The sequence below is a fragment of the Onychostoma macrolepis genome, chromosome 22, assembly GCF_012432095.1.
Source record: "Onychostoma macrolepis isolate SWU-2019 chromosome 22, ASM1243209v1, whole genome shotgun sequence".
In the NCBI taxonomy this organism is placed as follows: domain Eukaryota; kingdom Metazoa; phylum Chordata; class Actinopteri; order Cypriniformes; family Cyprinidae; genus Onychostoma; species Onychostoma macrolepis.
Window position 1 is genome coordinate 20,343,942 of NC_081176.1, and position 25,025 is coordinate 20,368,966.

Consider the following 25,025-nt stretch of genomic DNA (forward strand, 5'->3'; position numbering starts at 1 on the left):
TCAATTAAGAGATATTTGTAACACAAATAAAAATGTAGGCCTACTGAGTAAAACATAAATAATGGTGTATTTAATTACATTCTGTAGAACTTTACAGATCATTAAAACTTTACAAAAATCACAAAGACATATGATCTATACTTAAAGGAATATTTTGGGTTCAGCTGATTCTGACATCCAGAGCTACATGCGTATATCTTGTATGTTGTGGTTTCACATAAAAGTTGATGCACATGACAAGAAGTGTCACTGACACCGCAAGCTGAGAAAAAAAGGCTTGCAGGCAGCTCAGTGTCTCAACCCATTCTTATAATTATATAGTGTTTTGTCAGCAAGAGCTCATTGATTGTCTTCATGATGACCATCATCTCTCTGCTCCTGCTGGTCTCTCTGCACCTGACCTTCACTGGTGAGACTGATTATATAACAGCATATTAGCTATATTAACTGGTATGTACTGAATAAGCTGACTAATAGTTATATCTCTCTCAGCTCGTGTGAATGTGGGAATAGTGAATGGCACAAAAGCAAAACCCCACTCCAGACCTTACATGGTTTCTCTTCAGAAGGACAAGGAACACATCTGTGGTGGATTCCTCATCTCTGATGAGTTTATGACTGCTGCACATTTCTGGAGAGGGTAAGAGTTTTGGGTAACACTTTAGAATACTTTTCCTTTCGTTAATGAATAACTACACAGGAACAAGTGACTAATGGATTATTAACATTGTAGTAACTACCATTACATAGCAAGAAACTCTGATTAATGATTTAGTAAGTAGCGCTCAGTTGAAACTGGTAGTTCACTATTAGCTAATCAATAACTACTATTTTTTTATATATATATATATCCTGGAGAACTACTAAGAACTACTGTATACAGGTTCATAATTAATGTGAATTATGCATAATGTATAATTAATTCTAAAATGAAGATCATGGTAACCCACTAGTAATGACTCAAGAATTACCAAATTCTTCTAAATGAACTACTAATTATTTGGATCCGTATTCTAAAGTGAAGATCACGGTAACCCACTAGTAATGATTTAAGTGTTACCAAATCTAGCAAAATGAATTACTTACCAAAACTTTACAAAAACCTCAAAAGTGTACAATAACGTCAGTAATAACTAGGGAGTTATCACAATCTTCACTTTAGAATACTGATCCCAAAAAAAAAATTAATTCCTTTAGAAGGATGTAGTAACACCTGAATAATTACTATTCAATACTTTACAAAACTCTCAAAAGCTTACAATGATTTCAGTCATTACTAGGGAGTTATCATGATCTTCACTTTAGAATACTGATCCAAATAATTAGTAATAATTTGGTAATACTTGAGTCTTTACTAGTGGGTTACCATGACCTTTACTTTAGAATTAATTATACATTATGTATTATTCATATTAATTATGAACCTGTATACAGTAGTTCTTATAGTTCTTAGGGAGGTATGAAAAAATAATAGCTACTGATTAACTAATAGTGAACTACCACATTTGACTAAGCACTATTACTTACTAATTCATTAATCAGAGTTTCTTGTTAGTTACTAGTAGTTAATAGAGTGCTAATATTGTGTTACTCTTGTGTTCTTGTGTAGTTATTCATTAATGATGGAACATTATTCTAAAGTGTTACCAAGTTTTGTTTAGTCTAAACTGCAATGTTGAGTTAAAACTGACAAAAGGACTGCAGTGCAACAAGACAATGTATTGGATTGCATAAATGCACACTTCTCTTTGAACAGATATACAGATATTCTGACGGTTGTGGTTGGTGCTCATGACTTAAAGAACAGTGAGATTTCATACCGCATTGAAGTGAAGTCCTACATCCCACATCCACACTTTACATCCTGTTCACTTCAGAATGATATCATGCTTTTGAGGGTAAAAACCTGTAAAACATTTAGTTGTTCAAAATAATATCTGATCAGGAAACAGTGGCATAAACCTGACATAACTATGTTTGAATTTCTATTCAAATATCTTTTTTATGAAGCAATTGTAAATAATAATAAAAAATAAACATTGGCCTTCAGGGCTTCTGTAATAATCTCAAAAACAGCAGTATAATCAACTGCAGTTCAGTCTTATAAAAGATTATTAAATCTCTTAATAATGGTTGTGTTGTTGAATTACAGCTACAGGAAAAGATCAAACTAGACAACAATGTTACATGGATATCATTACCAAAGGATGGAGATGTTGATGGAGATATTCTCTGTAGTGTTGCGGGCTGGGGACAACTGTGGATGAAGGGCCCATTGAGTGATCATCTTATGGAGGCAAACGTGACTACAATAAACCATGTAGAATGTCAACATAAATGGGGATCCGAGTACTTGGCCTCGCAGATGATCTGTGCACATGGTGATGGAGGATCCTGCATAGTATGTACAAAAACATTTACAGACTATATGGTAACGTATGAACTGGTTTCATTAGTGATGTGCTGATCTTTGTTTCTTATCAGGGAGATTCAGGAGGTCCTTTGGTTTGTGGAGACACTGCAGTTGGTGTCACATCTTTTGCGTACAGTAAAAGCTGCAATTCAGCTGAGCATCCTAATGTCTACACTAAGATTTCAGCATATCTTCCATGGATTCACCAAATTATTAGAAATATTAAGTGAATTAATGAAAAAATTAAGGAATAATTTTATTTTTTTCTTGAATTCTTCTGTAAATCTTTCAATAAAAGAGTCACATGGCAATCAATCAGTAGAAGTGTCCTCATTGTCACAATCATATATAAAAATGCCCAAAAAGTCCAAAGTCATTCCACATTAGTTCACTTGGTTGCCATCTTGGTGATGCTCTTTAATTTATAGTCATGCATGTATGATGGGGAAAAATTCTAAAAACTGTGGGTAAATAATTGTTCAGTCTGCTGAAACAAAACAAAATAATAAAATAAAAACAGGTCTAACAATCAACTGCTGTAATTTCTTAAACTCACTATGCAAAACCACAAAAAATAGTTTGTATTAACTGAAACCCTGGTTAAAGAAGGACAATTACTGACTTTTGTTGCATTAGTCCTACTATGTCGGTAAAATATGTCCTGATTTAAAAAAAAAACAAAACAAAAAATAAAATAAACTGGTATCTCAATTTATATGTATAAAAAAAGCCAGTGTAGTAAATTATTTCTCACAGCACCTTTAATTCATTTTACATTGCTTTCAAACATAGGCTTTAAGTCATCTATACCAAAGTTAATCTGTAAAGCACCATATGCTTCTCCACACTGCAAGGTTTTATATCTGTCTTGTTCTGTTGTTACTGCAGAGCCATTTAATGTAGTTTATGTACAGACACATGGCCTATATTGTAAAGGTATGTATTTCTTAAAACAGAAAAATGAAGAATTTTGTGAATTATTTATTTTTACATTGTGTGGAAAAAGGGCAATCCCTTCTCATTAATTTATTATTTTGAACAAATATACATTAAATGTATTTATAAATCATGAATAATTTCCAAATAAATAAATAAAAACAGTTTGTGGCACATCTGTTCGCATAGAATAAGTGTATCATAGGTCATTACAAATACCACATTAACAGTGGCTTTCATTAATATAAACCTTTCTTTTTGCATGATGCTGCATGTGAGCAAATTGGTGTTAGTACAAGTTAGTCAAATACTGGCCAGCACAAGATAAACCAAAATTAAATGAATAAATAAAAATATCCAAATGGCACAGCAATGCATAACAGGGTTGCTATTTTATTATTATTATTATAACTTTATTTTTTATCATTATGGAACATTGACAACCCTCTACTGCACAGAGCTGCCCTCAAGCAACGAAAACTTTTTCTTATGCCCCATGTTAAGTGCATGGTTTTTTAAATGATTGCAACCAATTAAAATGTTTGAAAAGTATCAAAGAATAGTCCAATAAGGTGTGGGAGTCACTATCAAGCACCATTTGAAGGTGGGACATCCTGTTTTGACACATGGTCACAGAAGCACATGGTGTGAGAAGGCAAGATTATTTGCTTTAGTAATCTTATTTAAAATGACATGAACTGTACATTTAAAAATATGCGCGTGTGTATATGAAGGTGTAGAGAAGACTTTTGTCAGGTTTTATTATTTTTTTTTTTTTGCATGTTCAGAAATCAGTTTTTCTTTTTGTTGCGCGGACTGTAAGAGGTAAGGAAGCAGGGGTCCACAGCTCCCATCCCTAACCAGGATTTCCCATTATTTGTGACAAAAAGTGAAGATGCAATGTTCCTGCAAAGGAACACCAAAGTGATGTGCAAAAAATGTAATGTGCACATCTGTTTCACAGCAGAGAAGAAGTGCTTCTTGAAGTTCAACACGGAGTAAAATCTCATTCCATGAAGTACATGATATGACACGACACACTACATCAGGGCTGGGAAACTTCGGTCCTGGAGGGCCACTGTCCTGCTAATAAAATTATTTTAAGATCACTAGAAAGCTAAGATCCTCTTCTGACTCCTACTCAGAAAAGAAGGGCAAGAAGGAAGAGGGCTCTCCAGTCGGCTGCATCCATTTATGACTCTGACACCTTCCCAGTCTCCCCTGAGCCAGACAATTCTACTGATGTCATCTCCCAGACATCTAAGTCAGTCCCTATTTCTGAATCTGTTGAATCAACCTCAGCTTTCCCAGAGAGGGTCAAGAGAGCTGCCGACCTTTCCATACCAGCCAAGCCCACTCCAGATCTAGTCAAATCCACTCTAGTCACTCCAGATCCCCTCAAGCCCACTCCAGTCACTCCGGAGCCAGTCAAACCCACTTCAGTCTTTCATGACCCAGTCAAGGCCACTCCAGAGCTAGTCAAACCCACTCTAGTCACTCCAGATCCAGTCAAGCCTGCTCCAGTCACTCCAGATCCCGTCAAACCCGTTCCAGTTATTCCAGAGCCAGTCAACCCTGCTCCCATCATTTACAAGAGAGCCAAGTGGGCAGCTATCTAGTCAGTTCCAGTCAATTCTAGGCCAGAGTCAACTTCTGTCATCCCCAAATCTGTCACCTTCTCTACCGTTATCCAGGAGAAAGTTGTCGACCACAGTCATCACTCAATCAATGAAGTTAGCACCAGACACCTGAGTCTATCAAGTCAACCTCTGTCTTCCCAGAGTCAACTGAGTGCACTCCTGTTTTTCAAGAATCAGTAACGTCTAATGTTGTCCCTCTATACTTAAGGTCAGTTCCCGACTTTTCACATTTGTCAGGTGTGAGTGAAAGGAGGACTCAGATGCAGAGTGTAGAACGGATAAACTTTATTTCTCGCCACCCAGAACACAAAATAACATAAACAATAATTAACAGCTGCTTAAGGAAGCGGAGATTCCAGAGCTGGTCGGCAGCGTCTACGGACCATACAAGCTGCTGGATCTCCGTGCTACTAGTCCTGCAGCACAAGGGAACAAAAGGTCAGAGAAAGCAGCGAAAAATGCACACAAAATTACTAGCCAGGACAAAACAATCTACTCACAACACAGAGCAGGACAGTAGGGACATATAAGGGAGTAGGGGAATAAGCGACAGGTGGAGGAGAGTCAGCTCGTGATCCGAGCACTCCCGCTGCACCATCAGCGCTGATTGCCCAGACCACGAGCTGCCGAACATGACAGGACAACACAGACAGCAAGAGGAGCCGGGAAGGCACCCTGACCCGTGACAGTACCCCCCCACCTCAGGGACGCCTCCTGGCGTCCCCGGAGGACTCACCATGACGCTGATGAAACTGATCAATGAGAGCGCGGTCCAGTATGTCGCGAGCCGGAATCCAGCATCTCTCCTCCGGACCATAACCCTCCCAGTCTACCAGGTATTAGTGACCTCTACCCCTACGCCTCACATCAAGGAGCCGCCGCACCGTATAGGCTGGCAACCCCTCGATGAGTCTAGGAGGCGGGGGGGCGGAGGTCAGGGGTTGGAGGGGGGAGCGAAAGACGGGTTTGATCTTAGAAACATGGAAACCCGGGTGGATCTTCTTAAATTGTGGGGTTAATTTGAGCCGCACCGTCACCTGACTGAGCACCTTGGCAATCATAAACGGTCCAACAAATTTGGGTCCCAGTTTACGTGAGGGAAGTCTGAAGTTGATGTCCTTAGAAGACAACCAGACCTTCTGACCACACACGTAAAGTGGGGGCTTGGTACGGTGACGGTCCGCCGACGCCTTGTTCCTTTCGCCAGTCCGAGTGAGGGCTTCCACCACAGTGAGGACTACTGTCTTGCCATTAGAGGGGGGCAAGCCACCCAGATAGCAAAAATCATTTGGGCCAGATCTGGTCCAGACCCATCGGACGGTCAGACCAGATGTGGATTCCTTTATGGTGATTTGGCCCAAATGTGGGCAGGATCTGGTCCAGTACCATGCCGGATCTGGGCCAGCTCATTTTGTGTATTTTATATTATATATATATATGCCTTCATACACACACACACAAATAAGTTGTATACATATCTAAAATTCAAACACAATTTGTTTATTTGTACAGTGCTTTTCACAATACATATTCCAATGCAGCTTTACAGAAAATGCATTTAAAAAGAGTATTGCATTTAAAAGTTACAAATAAAAAGAGTAATGTCCATATGCCACAGTATTTGTACAGTTCCCGGATAATACAAATCATACAAGTAGATAATGACCATTTAAGTAGAAGTGATAAATACCTTTAAAGCAATGATTACAAGCATCTTACCCAGACAGCAAGGAGTGTCGGCCCAGATCCGGCCCACAACTGGCCAGCATGGATTTCATACGGGCCAGATGTGGGCTGGATCTGGGCCAGAACTATGTTGCTGTCTGGGTACATAATACATATTTAAATATCTTTTTTTTTTCTTAAGGTATAATACGAAGGTCTTAGACAACAAAAAGTTTAAAGAAATGATTTAGATGTACAGACAATTACTGTCCTGAACACTATTAAAACAATATTCATATTAAAACAATTGAATTACTACACAAATCATGTTTTACTACACTACATCTTTTCTTTTGATAATTTTTGCATCAAAAGCAAAATTAAAGTTAATTTAAAACACTACCCCAAGTAGTATAAGTCTCTACTTCTAGTGCTTACTGTACATAATATTCAACAAGCTTAAAACAGTGCTACACAATGAGAATGAGAAGAATCTGAATAATTACCACAGGGAAATTTTATATCACAGGGAAAGGTCTTACAAATGTGTGTCACCACTGTGTGCTTGAGTTGGTTCTAGTTGTTCGAGTCTTCTGCAATGCTGTTTTTGAGGTAAATGCGAGCCCTCCATCTGACTCCACAGCTTAGACAGTTCCCCCCTTTTCGTTGTCTCTAAAAAAAATAAATAAATAATAATATATAATGTTTTTTGTACATTGTCCCTGATAACTAATAATAATAATAATAATAATAATTAAATATATTATACACACACACATACATACAGTATATATATACACAAACACACACACACATAAGGTCAAAAGTTTACATACACCTTGCAGAATCTGCAAAATTTTTATAATTTTACCAAAATAACTGAAATTACCAAAATTAATAGTAGTTATTATGATTGATGTGGTTTGGAATTGGTAAAAGTGCTTAAAAAAAATGATCAGAATATTGAATCGCCTAATAATTATGCACGCACTGAATATGCTTTTCCACATCATAAATGTTATCCATGGTTAGCATTTTTTAATTTTCCTGTAATCGAGTAATTTTGTCCTGCTTTGTGTGTGACAAAGATAATGTTCATTCTACTTACTGCCCATAGGTGTAAAGTATAATAACTGATATAACAGAGAAGAAAAGCAAGGGGAAACTGTGCCACCTGTTTTATATATTAAAAAATACACAACTAATTGCATTTTACACAGATATGTTATGAATGTATTTGTTTCATTTAGTATTACAAAGCAAGGAAGGCAATGTTTAAGCCTTACACATAAGAGTCACAGTTTATTAACATGCTCCACTGTGGAAATTAGTGCATGTGACATCAGTGTCATACACACTTCACATTATCAGGCACAAAATTATTATCAATACTCAATTATAAATTGTGGCATTCAAATAGTTTGAATAACTCAAACTCCACTGAAAACTAAAAAAAAAAAAAAAACGAAAGAAAAAAATGGGACTCACCTTACTATTTGACAGTCCCGGCTCTCAGGTGGAACCTGAAATTGAAACAGATCGTTATATAGTGTTGCTGGACAATTTCTCAGTTAATTTACCCAATTAACATGGAGCATACCGTTAACAGAAATAAAAGCATATTTTGGCCAAGCTTTTATAAATAAAAATCATACCAAACAATATAATGTAATACATGTATATCTCCTCAGTGCCCCTCTGTTTCTATCATTCAGTGTGCCTGAAAGCGTTCTGCCTGCTTATTCAAGGGGACCGGGCTCGACAAAAGTTTGGACACATTACTGTTTTTAATGTTCTTGAAATAAGTGTCTTATGCTCAGCAAGCCAGCATTTATTTGAACAAACATACAGAAAAAAAAAAAAAAAAGAATATTGTGAAGTATTAAAAATAATGAAATGAAATAAAATAATGGTTTTCTATTTTAATATACTTCGAAATCTAATTTATTTCTGCAATCAAAGCTGAATCTTCAGCATCATTACTCGTCTTCAGTGTCACATGATCCGATCAGAAATCATTATAATATACTAATTTGATACTCCGTTGTTATCGATGTTGGAAACAGTTGTGTTGCTTAATTTTTTGGGAATGTGTGATAGTTTTTTCAGGATTTATTGATGAATAAAAAGTTAAAAAGAAAAGCATTTATTTATTCAGCTTTGCCATCACAGAAATAAATTATATTTTAATTACAATTTTAAAAGTAATTATCAGTTAAAATATGTTTTTTATGAATATATTGTAAAACGTAATTTATTCCTGTGATCAAAGCTGAATTTTCAGCATCATTACTCCAGTCTTCAGTGTCACATGATCCTTCAGAAATCATTCTTATATTATTATTAGCTGTTCAAGAAATATTTCTGATTATTATCAGTTGAAAAACAGTTGTGCTCCTTAATATATGCAGAAACCATGATATACAACCATTCAAATGTTTGGTGTGTGTTAATAGAAATGACTTTTTATTTAGCAAATAGGCATTAAATTGATCAAAGTAAAAACATTTATAATGAAGCAAAAAATATATTTCAAATAAATTATGTTCTTTTGAACTGTCTATTCATCAAAGAATCATAAAAATGTTTCCAGAAAATGTTAAGCAGCAAAAAAAGTTTTTTAATAATTAATAATATTATTATTATTTAATAATAATAATAATAATAAGAAGAACCATTACTGATAACTGAGCACCAATAAAAATCCAGCACTAAATCAGCATGTTAGAATGATTTCTGAACGATCGTGCACTGAAGACTGCAGTAATGATGCTGAAAATTCACAGGAATAAATTACATTTTAAAAATATATTCAAATGATATTTCACAATATTACTTTAATTTTATTTTTGATCAAATAAATGCATGCAGCCTTGAGGGTTAGCACTTAACACTGCTAGCCCACCATGACAGGCAGCAATCTTAAACATTACATTTTAATAGAAGCAGTCAAAATTACTAAAGTTTAAATTAAGTAATTAAGTTCAAATTCATTAATTACGTATAATTGCATACCTCTGGACCGTTTTCTTCATGTTAGCAAGTCCTCTGATAATAGGCCTAAAGTGTTCGCCGGTCCAACACCGATCTAAGGAGCAATAAAAACACCAAAACTTTAAGTTATCAAGTACACAACATAATAAGAGATTAATTTGTTAGTAGAACAGTGTGATCACACGGTGTGACATACCTTGGTGAAGTATTTGAGGATAACAGCGTACAGTCCGTGCCTCAATCGTCTTGACGTCTTCTTCTATTAAGGTTTATTGGCGGTTGGCAATCAACTTTTTGGTTCATTACCGCCACCATCTGGTGTGAGTGTGGACCAGAATGTTGTGTATAAGCACTATATAATATATATATATATATATATATATATATATATCCTTCCACTTAAATTAGTTTCTCTAAGATATTGAAACAGTATATTACAACACATTTTTTTTACTCTTTCCGTGAAATGCTAATCAAGCCAGCATTTATTTGATCAAAAATACAGAAAAAAGTATTACAACTTAAAATAATGGTTTTCTATTTTAATTTACTTCAAAATACAATTTATTGCTTTGACCAGAGCAAATATCTTTGACGTGTTCTGAACCGCAGAAAAAAAACGCGCTTGTTTCGGACGCGGCCCGGATCTGCTCTGCGACAGTAGTTCCCGCCCACTGAAACCGGGCCCGGGCTGGATCCGTGTTACAGCACTGAAACGGATGTGACTGTAATACGGATTTGCCGGTTTGAAAACGGATCCGGCACAGAGTCAACTGCTGTCTGGGGTGATATATATGATAACCAGGGCCTCTGTTCATTTCAGACATTAAGAACTAAATTTTGCTGATTAGCATCTGCATATTTTGTCTTTCTTTAATTACATTCTACTCTCAAAGCGTATGGAGTTCCTTGGGCATCTCCCATTTCCTCTCATCCTATGCGGGATTGTATTGCACCACCTTCTGGTCGGTCATCTGTTTCCTTAATATAATAAAATTATTGACTGCATTACAAAACCTCTTTCTGTTATGGAAGGAGACTCACACAGTAGATAATACACAACAGAATATGATTTATTGAGGCAACAGAGGCAGATGGGAGAATGGCAGGTGAGAGGGGAAGGTCAATGGATGACTACACAGGATAGTAGTTCAAGGTAGTAATGATATTTGTTGATCTTACAGGAACTCGTGGAAGGTCTGGTAGCTGACTAAGCTGTAGCAAGCACCTCACCGGAGGAATCACTGGAATGGAAAGTTTGGAGACGAGAGGAGACAGACGCTGGAGCGGTGCACAGAAGGTAGATATACGAGGTAGGTAGGACATCAATCTTCAACTCAAGTAGCATAAGAATCCACTTCATAGAAACGAGACCGGACACTGGAGTAGTGTGAGGTGTGTGCTTAAGTAGTGGTCTTGATGAGCGTGGTGATGCTGCATAGGTGCATGCAATCAGAACTCAGGTGAGGGTGTGCGTTGTGATTGGGTGGTGAGCGAGCCTGGCCGATCCATGACAGTTTCTATTAAATGATGTTTCATTAACAAAGTTCGGAAGGAGCATGTCAGATACTTAGCCTAATTAGACACAAGTGGTACGCCATCAAGCTAATCAACACACGGGTATAAATACACCTGACATACCTCCATTCATTTGATGGCTAATCAGCATCCGGTCTGCACCTTTTGCCATTACTTCACCCGACTTTTTTCCCGTCCAAACAACGAGACCCATGCTGGGGATCTTTTCGGATCCTCTGGCCAATCTGCCGGCCCCAGGATCGGTCTTTCTCTCCCAGACACGGCTGCCGAGCCCTGGCTTCGTCGTGGCCGCTGCTCTCAGCTCAACCAGCGTCACTTCCATGTTCTTATCATTCGGATGCATGGATTTCATCCGCGCCAACAATTCCTCCGATCGGGAATTGGATCGTATTTAAACATAAGCCAAACGCTGATTAATTCCGATGCACCGTCTTCTCGGAGGGTAAACAAGCGGATTTGCACAATCTTTTCATCACCCCGCAAACCAGCCAACCTCACTCCTAAATCCATTTCAGCAGTCATAGATCGAGAAAAGCCCAAACTCGCCTCGCTCGACACCACCATTGTCCTGCCCAACACTGCGTCAGGTCGCAGCAGCAGGCCTTCAACGAGCCTGGGCCGCGCCCCAGTTCTCACCGCAGCAAGCCTCACTCGCTTCCCGCTTCGGCTCAGCCTTCACCGCGGCTCTCCAGGCCGCAGCGCCGTATGCAGCCGGGCCTCTAGCTTCTGTTTCCAGATGCTAGCGCGAGGCGGCCTATGCTAGCGGCACAACCATCAGTGTTGCCAAATAATTCTCAGGTAAAATCACTCAAGGCAGGTACCCAGTCAGCAAACAAATTTGGCCCAGATTTGGCATGCATCTGGCACAGCTGGCATTCATCCGGCACTGGCATACAGCATGTGGGCCAAACATGGCCCGAGTTTGGCAGAGGTGGTACCAGGTTTAAGACGGCACACATGACATGGGCCAGATGTCAGATGCAGTATTTGGCCCAGATGTCAAATATAGATATGTGGGCCACATAAGTATTGCCGATCTTGACCCACATTTAAAATCCATTTCAAATATTTCTGAGTAAAATGCCAATGTTTTCCCATACAGAAAGGTAATATATTCACATATATGTGAAACACTGTTAAATATATTTTGAAAATATATTTTTAAAATGCATAGCATAAAGCTCATACTGTGTGTTATGTGTTTGTATGCAAAATTATATTCATGCCTCATGATATTATATAATATATGATATTATATAGTATATTATAGAATAATATATTCTTTTGTTTTATATATATATTCATATATTCATCTGCCATTCATCCGGCACTGGCATACAGCATGTGGGCCAAACATGGCCTGGGTTTGGCAGAGGTGGTACCGGGTTTAAGACGGCACAAGACATGGGCCAGATGTCAAATGTAGATATGTGGGCCACATAAGTATTGCCGATCTTGACCCACATTTAAAATCCATTTCAAATATTTTTGACTAAAATCCGAATGTTTTCCCATACAGAAAGGTAATATATTCACATATATGTGAAACACTGTTAAATATATTGAAATACATTTTGAAAATATATTTTTAAAATGCATAACATAAAGCTCATATTGTGTTTAATTGTGTTTACATGTGAAATTATATTCATGCCTCATATGATATTATATTATAGAATAGTATATCCTGTTGTTGTTTTATTTATATACAACTGACTTCAAACAATGTTTTGCATTCACTGCTTTCATATTCTCATTCAATTTACAGTTTGATGTAGACCTACTAAACAATACATGAAGTTTCAGGACATTTTATTTAACTTTTATGTACTATTTATTTAAATACGTAACATGTTGGCCAATCAGGAGCCTGAAAAAGTTTCCAGTAGGCGGAGATAACAGCGCAGGCTCAGACGTCACAAGCCAAAAACTCCGGTTTTGCTGTCTACACGATATAACACTGCAGTCGGAGTTTTTGAAAATCTTCACCTTGGCAGGAGTTTTCAAAATGTTCGGTTTCAGTGACCTGGTGCAACGTTTGCGTGAGGACGAACGGCCAAACCGCATAGAAAAAGCTGCTGTTTTGAAAATAACCGCGTTCGTGTGGACGGCCAATGAGCGCGCGCGTTGAGCATTCAAATCGCATTTAAACTGGAGCAGAGGAGGTTACCATGGTAACAGCGCGTCAACTCACTCAGCTGACAAGTAAGCTGTCTCTCTGCTCTTTTCACTGCTTTCAGGTAAGTTTAGTCCCTAAAGTTACACAAATAATACATACAACTGTTCCTGACACTTTCTTACATGTTACTGACACGTTTCTGTTGAATCTTTACTTTACAGGAGTGGTATAGTGTCTTCAAAAAGACCATTAGCATCACAACCGTTAACTATAGAGGCTAACAATTAGAGGTAAGCGAACTTATACATTTGAGCTCTTATTAATGAACGTTTGAGCTTTTAAGCACCTTTTATGTGTAGATGAGAGGCTTTGATAGTTTTGTAAATGTTTTGCTGATACTTTGTCAATAGATAAATGGAAGTCACTATAAGCTAATTAATTTAACCAAAAAGTCTGCACTGTGGGGTCAATCGGTGACGTCACTTACATGAACTAATGGGCTGAAACCATTTCAAACACGTTTTGAACTTTCATTGCAAACAAATATTGATAAATTGTACTGTGATTTCAGAAGCGTCAGAAAAAAATACCTAAAACAGGGGAAGTTACAAGAAAATTTGTAATGAGAGCTGCTGACAGAGATGCAGGAAACACAGGTGATCTGAGAAATCTTATTAAATAACTTTATATGAATTTTTCACAATATATTTCAACTATATCATCATGCATCTGTAAAACCTAAAAATATGAATTCTGGTATCTTAAGATTTTTTGTATGTTTTGTATATTATTATTATTATTGCATTTCACCTCTGCTGTAGTTTGTTTATTTCTAATAATCCTGACATTATATACTACATTTTGTTGGCTGTGTGACATATTGTTCCTATTCTTCCATGCTGATGGTTGTGCTGCAGAGCTGGAGCGGAGTGGATCTCCTGTGGAAGAACATCTCCAAAGCGCCATGAACCATCCGAGTAAGTAAAACCTCAAACATTCTAAAGTTTGTCAAATATTTAAAAAAATATATCAAATATTTCCCAGACAGCAAGCAGTGTCGGCTCAGATCCGGCCCACATCTGGCCCACATCTAGCCCGCATGGATTTCACGTAGGCCAGATGTGGGCCAGATCTGGGCCGACACTATGTTGCTGTCTGGGTTCCTGTATGTCCTACAAGGCCATCTTGTTTAACTCTGCTCTGAGGACACTTCATACACAACAACCTACAGAGGGGTCAATCATAATTTAAAAAAAAGACGCAGATGATAATAAAAAAGTTCTTTGAAATTAAAATTAATAACGGTAAGACAGAAGCAGTACTGTGAACGCACTTCACTTCAAACTGTAATGGTCTGTATATTATTTTCTAAACTTTAAATGTAGTGAAGTTTTTGTTCAAGCAGGCTTTGTTGCTCGTGGAAACCTCACGCGAGCCTGAAAGATACTTAAAACTTAAAATATTATTTGCACTCTTGAAGACTGTTCACCAAATACTAAATTTCAGTCCAGCAGAATTTTCTGCACACTTAACCACTGAAGCCAAAATGAGCATTGTGAATGTAAGAGCCTCACACTACATTGTTTGTTTGAATTGTATTTCAGGGCAGTTCGTGAAGACCGATAACCTGGACAGAAGTCCGTTCAAGATCCAGCCTCCACACCAGACTTCTCACTCACAAGGATTGCTGTCTACTAGATGTGTACTCTTCAGACTTAGGTTCATGCAGATATTATTCAGGGACATGAACACTTGAATACTGCAAAAATAGAGAAACTACCTTATTTAAGAATTTTGTGTTAATTGTGTGAACATCAAACAAATATATATTTCTTTTACTGTTTTTTGTTTTGTATTCCAAAGCACCTAAAAGCCAATTCACACTGCCATACTCCAACAGGGTGAACACACTGACCAAGCAAAACAAATAAGCATGTTTTTATAGTTTTTGTGAAAGTGTGAACTGACAATGCTGTATGTTAGGTGTGAGATTCATTCAACTTGGTTTGCTGATTAAACATGATTAAATATTTGTTCAGAATATTGTCGTTGTTGTGACTATTCATCTGGAAGGGGTGTGTATCAAGTGGCTTGGTTATGGTTTTGTTGCGGCTGACATGTGGAACCCATCTGGTCCAGTGAATAGGACCAGAACAGGGCCAGCTATGGTCATACGGGTATGGTCATACAGGACCTCAGATCCCACATAGCAATTTTTCTCTGGCCCAGCTCTGGCCCACACAATCAGCTTTTGCTTGGCCCACATATCGCAATGACTTACGGTTCTAGTGTGTACCAGGTCTGGATTCCAGACAAGGGCCACACATGGGCCAGAACTGGCCCAATTTAGGGCCAGTTATGAGTAATTAACTTGGCTGAAACTTGGGCCAGTTATGGCCCTTATCTGGAATCCAGACCTGGTACACACTAGGATCTGGGCCAACACTATGTTGCTGTCTGGGCCAGAATAGGGCCAGCTATGGTCATACAGGTATGGTCCCACATAGCAATTTTTCTCTGGCCCAGCTCTGGCCCACATAGCAATTTTTCTCTGGCCCAGCTCTGGCCCACACAATCAGCTTTTGCTTGGCCCATATACCGCAATGAATTACAGTCCTAGTGTGGACCAGGTCTGGATTCCAGACAAGGGCCACACATGGGCCATAGCTGGCCCAATTCAGGGCCAGTTATGGATAATTAACTTGGCTGAGACTTGGGCCAGTTCTGGCCCATGTGTGGCCCTTGTCTGGAATCCAGACTTGGTACACACTAGGACCGTAAGTCATTGCGGTATGTGGGCCAAGCAAAAGCTGATTGTGTGGGCCGGAGCTGGGCCAGAGAAAAATTGCTATGTTGGTAATTGTTGATAAGTTGTTAAAGGACGTCGCGACATCATTGGATGTTAATGTTACTATGTAACCATGACAGTGCCTAGAATACACACAGGAATTACTTGTGTATACTTTCTGTATTTTTCACCAGCATTTCTTACCACACTGTAAAAAACTGTGAAAATGCTACAGAAAAAACCTGTTAAATGGTTAACGGTAAGTTCCCCTAATATATACGGTGAAAAACTGTAATAGATATTTCAGACAATTTTACGGTGAAATGCCGTTTTTGGAAGTGAAAAAGAATATAAAATTTACAGGGAAACTGTAAATTGACGTTCCCAGTATTCCCTGCATTGCATTTCAAATTTTGTTTGAATTTGATGTTTTTTCTTTGAAATAATTGTTTCTTAGTTTTTTCTTATCAGTTATGTTTATTAAGGTTGTTTGTTACATCTAATGTTGTTTAATGAATGTTTATTGCAAATTTCAATTTAATGAGTCTCACCATGATGTTTAATGCTTGTGTGAATGACACTGTGCACCATCTATATATGTTATTATTTAAAAGCTGCCTGTAATGGGCTTTGGTGCATCATGTGACTTTCTCATCACCACCTGCATTTGGTGGTTATCAGTGTATTTCAAAGGTACAAAAGAGATTTCAGTACTTCAATAGGTTGGTATATTAACATTATATCAGTTAATGAAATTACGGTATTTGACTGTAGATTTAAGTTAAAAACGTAAAACTTATGTTGCTACCGTGTTATTTACAGTAGAATTCCGGCAACCACAGCTGCCGTTTTTTTTACCGTGAATTTTACTGAATTGTTTTTACAGTGCAGTATTTAATTTACACATAGCATTCCTTAAATGGATGGATAAGATTAATTTTGTTTCGTGGATAATTTGATCACAATCATAAAAAAAAAAATTATAATAAAATAAAAAAAAATTATAAATAGCGTGCATTTGTTGCTGAAAGTGGCTAGTGTGAGAATGGCTAATCCAGCAATAAATGGCTGAATCGGCAACAATGTAACATTTGGTGGGACATGCTGGAATGTCCAGGTAGCCTACAGCAGCAGGAGCAAGCACGAGGCTGCCTCTGCTTGCAACACAGGCCCACACATCTCAGTCTTTTTCTCCCGCTACAAATAACTTTCTTTATCCTTTACAGTGGCCTCCAGCTCCCGTAGCAGACACTAGCGTGAAGTTACTTCTGTTAGCAGAGCAGGATATGATAGCTCTTCAGGACTCCCTTCCTGTGGCCTACAGCTGCAGCAGCAGAAGCTAGCCACAAGGCTGCCTCCGCTCACAACACAGACCGACACCTCTTTCTTTTACTCCTTTTTTCTCTTACGATTCTATCAGCTCCACATAACTACCCGTTTCAAGCATAAAACACCTTGATGAATTCTCTCTAAATAGTAGGACAATGATCATGCAATCCATATTACAAATCATGGGTCTTAGCACCTGGCTGGCAAAGTCGACATCACCTCAGCTTCCAAGCCGTGCCTATACATCCAGATTCATGGCACTTATTCGGGGTACGCTAGCACAGGGAATCCCATTTCGTTGTACACTTAACCTTTGGACGCAAGCAGCACCAAGATTTTCCGACGTATTATCAGGCACCGCTATTGGATTGTCATACAATCACGCAAGCAATCCTCATAGCATCTACCCTATTAGACGACTATCATTCTGAGTATTGAACTCCCTGTCAGATGCTGTAAGAGCGTTCCCGGTGGAGCAATACCTTTTTCTGTCGACTAACGGTGAGGCTCACCCATCTGAGACTGCGGGTAGTGAACTCGCGTTAGACGCGTGAGAGCTTCCCAGTCAAGCAAACCTGTGTTTCCGTCTGACTATAGGCGAAATTTACACGTCCGATGCCGCAAGTGCAGAACGCCCGTCCAATGCCATAAGTATTGATCTCCCATCGGATGCCATATTCACTCTAGCCTTCTGGGTTTCTGAGATGATCAGGGCTCACCATCTCCTCTAAATTCGATCCGTACACCAACCCCACCATCTCAGACCTATCAGTTTTTGATAGCGAAACCATTTCATTTTGATCAAACAAGACAGACCAAGTTAAGAAAGGTAATTTCATTTACATTTGCAAACTCTTTTCTCCATCCAACCTTACCAGGCCGTTCTCGAGCATCTCCGCCTTAGAATTCTCAGGTCAAATTCCCCCCTCGAACCTCTATTAATAAAAATAAATAAATAAAATAATAATAATAATTGGTGCGAGCCTTCCAGCCATTTTTAACTTGCCTTTTCAAGTCCCATGCTTTGCAAAGCTCACCTGTCTGACACCGTGAATCTTCACATCTTGAACACTGGCCAGAGCCTCCCAGCCAGACAACTTACCTTTTCCACCCTGCGGCCGGAGAGTCTTACCCATCCAGGCTGCGAGCTTCCATCTCCAGTCAGATGACGGCGAGTGCCTCCTGGCCACCTAACTTTACCTTTCTGTCTTTACCTGTCCGACACAGTGAGCCCCGATCTCCCGCTGGACGCTGGCGAGAGCACTCCCGCCCAGACAACCTTACCTTTTCAAGTCTCACGCTTGGCGATGCCTACCCGTCCGACACAGTGAGTATCGTGCTCCCGTCGGTGAGAGCCTCCCAGCCAGACAAACTTACCTTTTTTCCATCCTGTGGCTGGCGAGACTTACCCATCCATGCTGCGAGTGTCCGTCTCCAGACGGATGTCGGCGAAGCCTCCCGACCACACAACTTTACCTTTCTGTCTTACTTGTCCGAATCAGTGAGCCCCGATCTTCTAACGGACGCCGGCGAGAGCACTCCCGGCCAGACAACCTTACCTTTTCAAGTCCTACGCTCGGAAAGGCTTACCCGTTCGACACAGTGAGTCTTGATCTCCCGTCGGACGTCGGCAAGAGCCTCCCAGCCAGACAATTTTACCTTTTCCGTCCGCTCGCGCCACAATATCAAACCCCCGTCGAATGCTACATACTCGGTCGGTCAAGCAATCTTAGTTTTCAGTCCGCCACCAGCGAGGCTTAACCATCCGACTCGCGAGTATTGATCTCCCGTCGGATGTCGCGAGAGCCTCCCGGCCAGACAACCTTACCTTTTCAAGTCCCACGCTGGCGATGCTTACCTGTCTGACACAGTGGGTATTGTGCTCCCGTCGGGCGTCGGCAAGAGCCTCACAGCCAGACGACTTACCGTTTCATCCTACGGTCGGCGAGACTGACCCGTTTGGCTCAGTGAGTATTGGCCTCCCGTAGAGCGTTGGTGTCGGTCTTGGCCACCCACCTATTTTTCCGTCCAACGGGCGACGAGGCCTAGCCATCAGTCGCCATGGGTCTCGTCCGCCTGCCGAACACCGTCCACCTGTCTCTTCTATCCTCACACCTTTTCCCCCCGCCTGGCGAGGCATACCCGTTCGATGTCCTGAGTCTCAATCTCCCATCGGATGCTGCGAGAGCCCTCCCAGTTCCGGGTTTTCTCTTCTCCCTACCCGCCGGTGAGGCTATCCGTCTGACATCGTAGTCTTGATCTCGTGTCAGACGTTGACGCTGGTCTCCCGGAGGGCACTTGTACTTGCCGCCCGCAAGTGAGGCTCATCCATTCGATGCCGTGAGTCTTGATCTCCCGTCGGATGTCGCGAGAGCCTCCTTGTCGGACGTCCCAAACTCTTTTTATCTGCCAAGCCAATAGGACCCACTCGTCCGACGACGGAGTATTGTGCTCTAGTCAGAGGCTTCATGGGTCCTCTCGGCCAGATTCCGCCCTCTGTCCTCTGATCAGCAGGGGCTGACGGCCAGTAGGGCTCGTACGCCGACTCCGTGATCTATCCCACTGCAGGCAACTCGGGTCCTCCTGGTCAGGGCCTTAACCACGCTCCTCCTCTATCGGTGGGCAGGGCTCACCCGTCTCAACGTGATGAGCACACCGTTGAGCTTCGGTTTGAGCCCTCCCTGACCGGTTGCCCCAAACCACGCAGTCAACACCAGCGGCCTACCCATGCATGCCAAACCGCTCCCTCAGAGCACGTAGGCTCCCCCGGCCTGTCATCCAGGCTACTCCTCGATACCAGCTACTGCCAGATCTCTATTGCGTATTTCGGGGGGGAACTTAGTCTGGTGGCTGTCCAACACAGTTGCTTTTGGGGGGTACTCTGGGTTTGGGCAATTCCCGAGCTCAGAGCCCTTCCCCAGGACAGCACGCCAACAAAGTATTACCATACTCGCCAAATACGCTTTACGTTACTCGTGCTAAATATACTGTATGTAAGTGTGAACTCGTGAAATCTATTTGGAATAGGGAATTATCTGACCTTAATTTATCTGTCGACTGGGAGAGAGTGTGGTCTAACCTCAGCTTAATATCTAAAAACTTGGTTCATCTTATTCACTTCAAAGTCATTCATAGAGCATACATAACCCCTTACAAAAGATTCAAAATGAAACCACAACCAAATTTTAACTGCCATATATGTAAGACTGCATCATCAGGTAATTTTCTTCATATGTCATTAATCTATGGACAAATGTAAACCTGGTTTTATCCTCCTTACTCCAAATTGATTGCTTTGCTAACCCAAATTTGTGTCTTCTTAATGATGATTCTGGTCTCTGTATAAGCTTAATACAAAAAAAAATGTTGTTTGCTTGTTTTACAGCTGCGAAGAAGACAATAATACACAACTGGTTTACACAGCACATGTGTGGAAAAACATATTGGATCCATAGCCTCCTGAAAATAGTGACTTGTGAATGTACAACAGCGCAAATTAATGGGGCCAAGCCTTCTACTATTGATGCTTGGCAAGGTTTTTTCTTTAACATACTCGATTATATAAAGGAATGACTTGTTTGTTTGTTTTTCGTTGTTTTTTTCCCCTCCCTCTCGCTCTCCTTTTTGACTGGACTTTTAAAGTATTGATTATATGTCTGTTTTGTTTTGTTTGTTTTGAATGAATGTTATGTTATGATGTTGTGTGTGAAAAAAAGTTGATGATAAAAAAATAAATAAAATCTCTTTTACAGAAGTGACCTGGCCAAGATGCAAAATATTTTAAAGATTTTATCTTATTTTTTGTGGTTTCATATAACAGTTGATGCAGATGACAAGTAACACAAATAATATCTTCTTACTATCAGTGTTACTGACACCACAAGCTGAGAAAAAAAGGCTTGCAGGCAGTTCAATGTCTCCACCCATCTTTATATTTATATCAACCCAGTCTCACGGCAGTTCATGATATAGTCACAAAATTTAATCTATTGATTCGTGTTCATGGACACGAATTTCCCTCTTTTTTCGTGTCATGCAGCACGACTTTCATCTAATGTATTTCAATAGGAAATTTATTTCGTGCCCTCCACCACGTTTTTCTTTTTGCCACTGGGTACCCCAGACGCTGTATTTTTTTTTTCTGATTTGTTATTCTTTTCTTTTCTTAATATTCAAGCACTATTACTCAACATTTAATCAGGAGATTTTATCCTTGTTTTTATTGCTTTATATTCTGTAAGCTACTCGCTATTATAAACCATCATCAGTGGTTCCTTGCAGTCAAATATACACACATATCTGATCTGAATCAAATGATTCGTGATACGCGATCCGACTGGTTGCTCCATAGGGTTGGGCATGTCCATGATAGTCTTTTCTTTCTCTGGGTCAGACTACATGCCAGTAAATGAAAGAATATGACCATGGAAGTGCACTTCAGTGACCTTTAAATGAAATTATTTTATTTTAATATAAGTTGTGGCTTGACCTCTCTGCAATGCTCCAACAGGGCCTAAGGTTTGAAATCATGATCATTCTTTGCTTGCTAGTCCATGTCACCACATCCAACAACAAAAATATTGTCTGCAATGGGCTCATTTCCCTTTAGACATGGTAACAGTTCATGCTGTTTCTGTTGATCCATCTTTTGCCACCGTTTCCTACCCCACAGGGTCCAGAATGTGGTCATGAAGCTGCTCTCCTGGTCCAGCTTGCACTGTAAGAAAGCATGTATGGCATTACCCAAGGTGAAAATCCTTGCTTTTGGAAGTTTGTATAACACATCCTCCAAAGTTGGCGTTATATAGTGAGAGTTTTCAGAGCTTTGTTCAGGAACCTTGGGTCCAAACAAATGCAAGGTTTTTATTTTTATTTATTTTTTAATACAATCACCTTGTTGCTGATCCAATCAGTCGGCTCTGTAACAAGATGCAAGACCCTCTGCCTGATATGAAACATTCAGTTGGACTTTGACAGCTGCTTTCATAGTAACTGGAACATTCTGGGGACACACTGTACTGGTGAAACATTGGGATCCAGCTCAAAATGGACCTCACCAGGCAGAGATTCCACAATACCAATATTACATATTACCACCAATACCAATATTGCATATTGTAAAAAGGGGCATAATTGGTTCCCTAGAAATCTGTTACAGAGGGTGGTTAGATATATTCATGCACATTAAAAGTATTTATTAAAAGCTTCTCTATTTTCACATTCTTATTTACAGCATTATCATAAGAGGCTGTATATTAACTTATTGGGAGAAAACCGTTAGTTGAAATCAGACATTGAGCACCCCTGTATAGCCAAAATGGCATGATCCTCGTTTAGTAACACCTCTGTGAATATTTGACTGTGAGATTGGTAGTCGAATCAGGCTCATCCTGTCAAAGCATCGAGTCTTCGACTATTCGGGGTCACCTCTAATACATACATTTTCTTAATTCCACCAAGTGTAACAGTACTAGACAATGGATGTTTTTGCCCACAAAATTTCACTGACATGACCACCCATTTACCAACTGTAGCCGTTTTCACATTCAGTGACCCAGTTAAAAAATCCGTATTAATGTCTTTGTCACAGTGCACACAACAGGGAGGAACTCAAAACACAGTCTTTAATCAACTCAAAACAGACAGGGCAGGACAAGGCTGGGACACACAGGAACACCAGGGAGTAACGAGTAGACCAAACAAAATCTAACTGAACAGGCAGGTACTAAATACACATGATAATCATAGATAATTAGACAAACACAGCTGGACAAGAATTAACTAATAATCACACTGAACAAGGACAGGAACATGACCAAATAAGGACACAAGAGGCAGGAACACATGACACTCACGACAGAGGACTGACGGTCTTTGCATTATGTTACAAAATACCAAACCAAGTGGCTGTCATGCCTGTGTGCCTATTTTGGTTATTTATTTATTTGAGCACAAAAAACACTTTATTACACAAAATAATTTAAAAGAAGCTTGCTAAATTTTCAGTTATAATAATATAGATAGATATACTGTCCAAAAGAAAGACAAATATGTTTAGACACTTTCTTATGTAGAAATGTTAGGCCTAGTGTCATTGCAAATGCTACTTGATGTGATATTTTGCATCTAATGCTATGACATTTATTCAGTTTTAAACACTTCAGTGTCAGAAAGTGTCCAAACACATTTTATGAACAGTGTAGAAAGAATAGCATTGATAAGTTTAGACATTTCACTTCAGTTTCTATGCTGACAATCATGATTATCATTATCAAGAATTTATTTGACTTCTGTACTATTGTGGCCGTAGACTAATAGTCAGTAGACTATTATAGGGCTGCAACAATAAGAACCACTTACAATTGATGTGTGACACATAGTTTTTTTATTATTATTATTGACCATTTAAACAAATACTTCATTCTGTTTGATTGCAAAAATCACTCAACATTTTGAATAGTGGAGCAGATCCATTCACTATATGGAGAAATCTTTATATAAACTACAGGTCGTTCACGACTATTGCAGACTTTTGGGTCACCAAAGGAAGTGACACCGACTGCAATGTCTTCACAAACCAAAGGACCTCCTCCATCCTCCTGTGAAGAAAAACAGATCAACACATGACTGAAATGATACAGTACTTCTCACGAATGATGGTCTCAATTCGATAATGTTTTACGTACGCTACAGCTTCCTCCATGGCCGTAGACGCACATCATCTCTGAGGCTGAGAATTTGTCTTTCCATTTATTTTTGCATTCTGTGTTATTCATGATCTTCACATCTGCTTCCATGAGACGATAACTCTTTTTCCCTTTAAAACTCAGTCTTCCCCAGCCGGCGACACTGCAGACAGTGTCTTCAGTGTCTTCAGTGTCTTTCTTTGTTTTATGGAAATCTTCATGACATTCTTGTTTTGTTCGACTTCTTTCTCTAGCTGTAATACAAAAACATTATCATTATTAAAAGACAGTCTAATCATTTAATAAGAATCATTTAAACTACTGTTACCCTCAAAAGCATAATGTCATTCTGCAAAGTGTGAATTGTGAAGTTTGGATGCATGTGGTAGGACTTCACACCAATGCGGACAGACCCTTCATTCTGTCTTAGGTCATGTGCACCAACCACAGCTGTTAGATTCTCATTTCTGTGTAAGAAAGTCATATTAGTATAATGAACAATACCATCATTATAGAAGTTTTTAATTATGCTATTATCATTAATTATGATAATATTAATGATAATGATTATGTTTTTTAATTGCAGTTCAGACTAAATTGAAGTCTTACTTCCAGCAATGTGCAGCTGTCAAAACAAATCTATCAGAAATGAGGAATCCACCACAGACATGTTGCCAGTTCTTCTGAAGAGAAACCATGAAAGGTCTGGAATGGGGTTTTGCTTCTGTGCCGTTCACTATACCAACATCCACATGAGCTGAAAGAGAGAGAGTGCTGTCAATCAGCTTATTCAGCAGATACCAATTAATATAATATGCTGTTATATAGTCAGTCTTACCAGTGAAGGTCAGGTGTGGCAGCAGAGAGGCCAGCAGGAGCAGAGAGATGATGGTCATCATGAAGACAATCAGTAGGC

General features: G+C 39.4%; 1 protein-coding gene, 1 long non-coding RNA gene and 1 pseudogene across 2 annotated transcripts; 1 reads left to right on the top strand and 2 right to left on the bottom strand.

The window, feature by feature from the left end:
- The first annotated feature begins 321 nt into the window (after positions 1 to 321).
- LOC131530718 (mast cell protease 1A-like) lies at positions 322 to 2,643 on the top strand. The gene is made up of 5 exons (XM_058761148.1): positions 322 to 409; positions 493 to 640; positions 1,757 to 1,898; positions 2,153 to 2,401; positions 2,485 to 2,643. Exons 1-5 carry the CDS (start codon positions 355 to 357, stop codon positions 2,641 to 2,643), a joined length of 753 nt encoding a protein of 250 aa, XP_058617131.1. The 5' UTR covers positions 322 to 354.
- A 4,100-nt stretch (positions 2,644 to 6,743) lies between these two features.
- Positions 6,744 to 9,885, bottom strand: LOC131530899 (uncharacterized). The gene is made up of 4 exons (XR_009268542.1): positions 9,845 to 9,885; positions 9,670 to 9,742; positions 8,143 to 8,177; positions 6,744 to 7,326 (listed from the first exon to the last, which is right to left on the bottom strand). It is a non-coding gene; the product is annotated as an uncharacterized LOC131530899 (long non-coding RNA).
- Positions 9,886 to 23,789: 13,904 nt separating this feature from the next.
- On the bottom strand, positions 23,790 to 25,025 carry LOC131530775 (complement factor D-like; annotated as a pseudogene).

Bases quoted from the DNA above. Each gene is read 5' to 3' on its own strand.
- LOC131530718 (XM_058761148.1), top strand. From the start codon at position 355: ATGATGACCATCATCTCTCTGCTCCTGCTGGTCTCTCTGCACCTGACC. The intron at 641-1,756 runs GTAAGAGTTTTG...CTCTTTGAACAG, and splicing joins GCTGCACATTTCTGGAGAGG to ATATACAGATATTCTGACGG. The intron at 1,899-2,152 runs GTAAAAACCTGT...GTTGAATTACAG, and splicing joins ATGATATCATGCTTTTGAGG to CTACAGGAAAAGATCAAACT.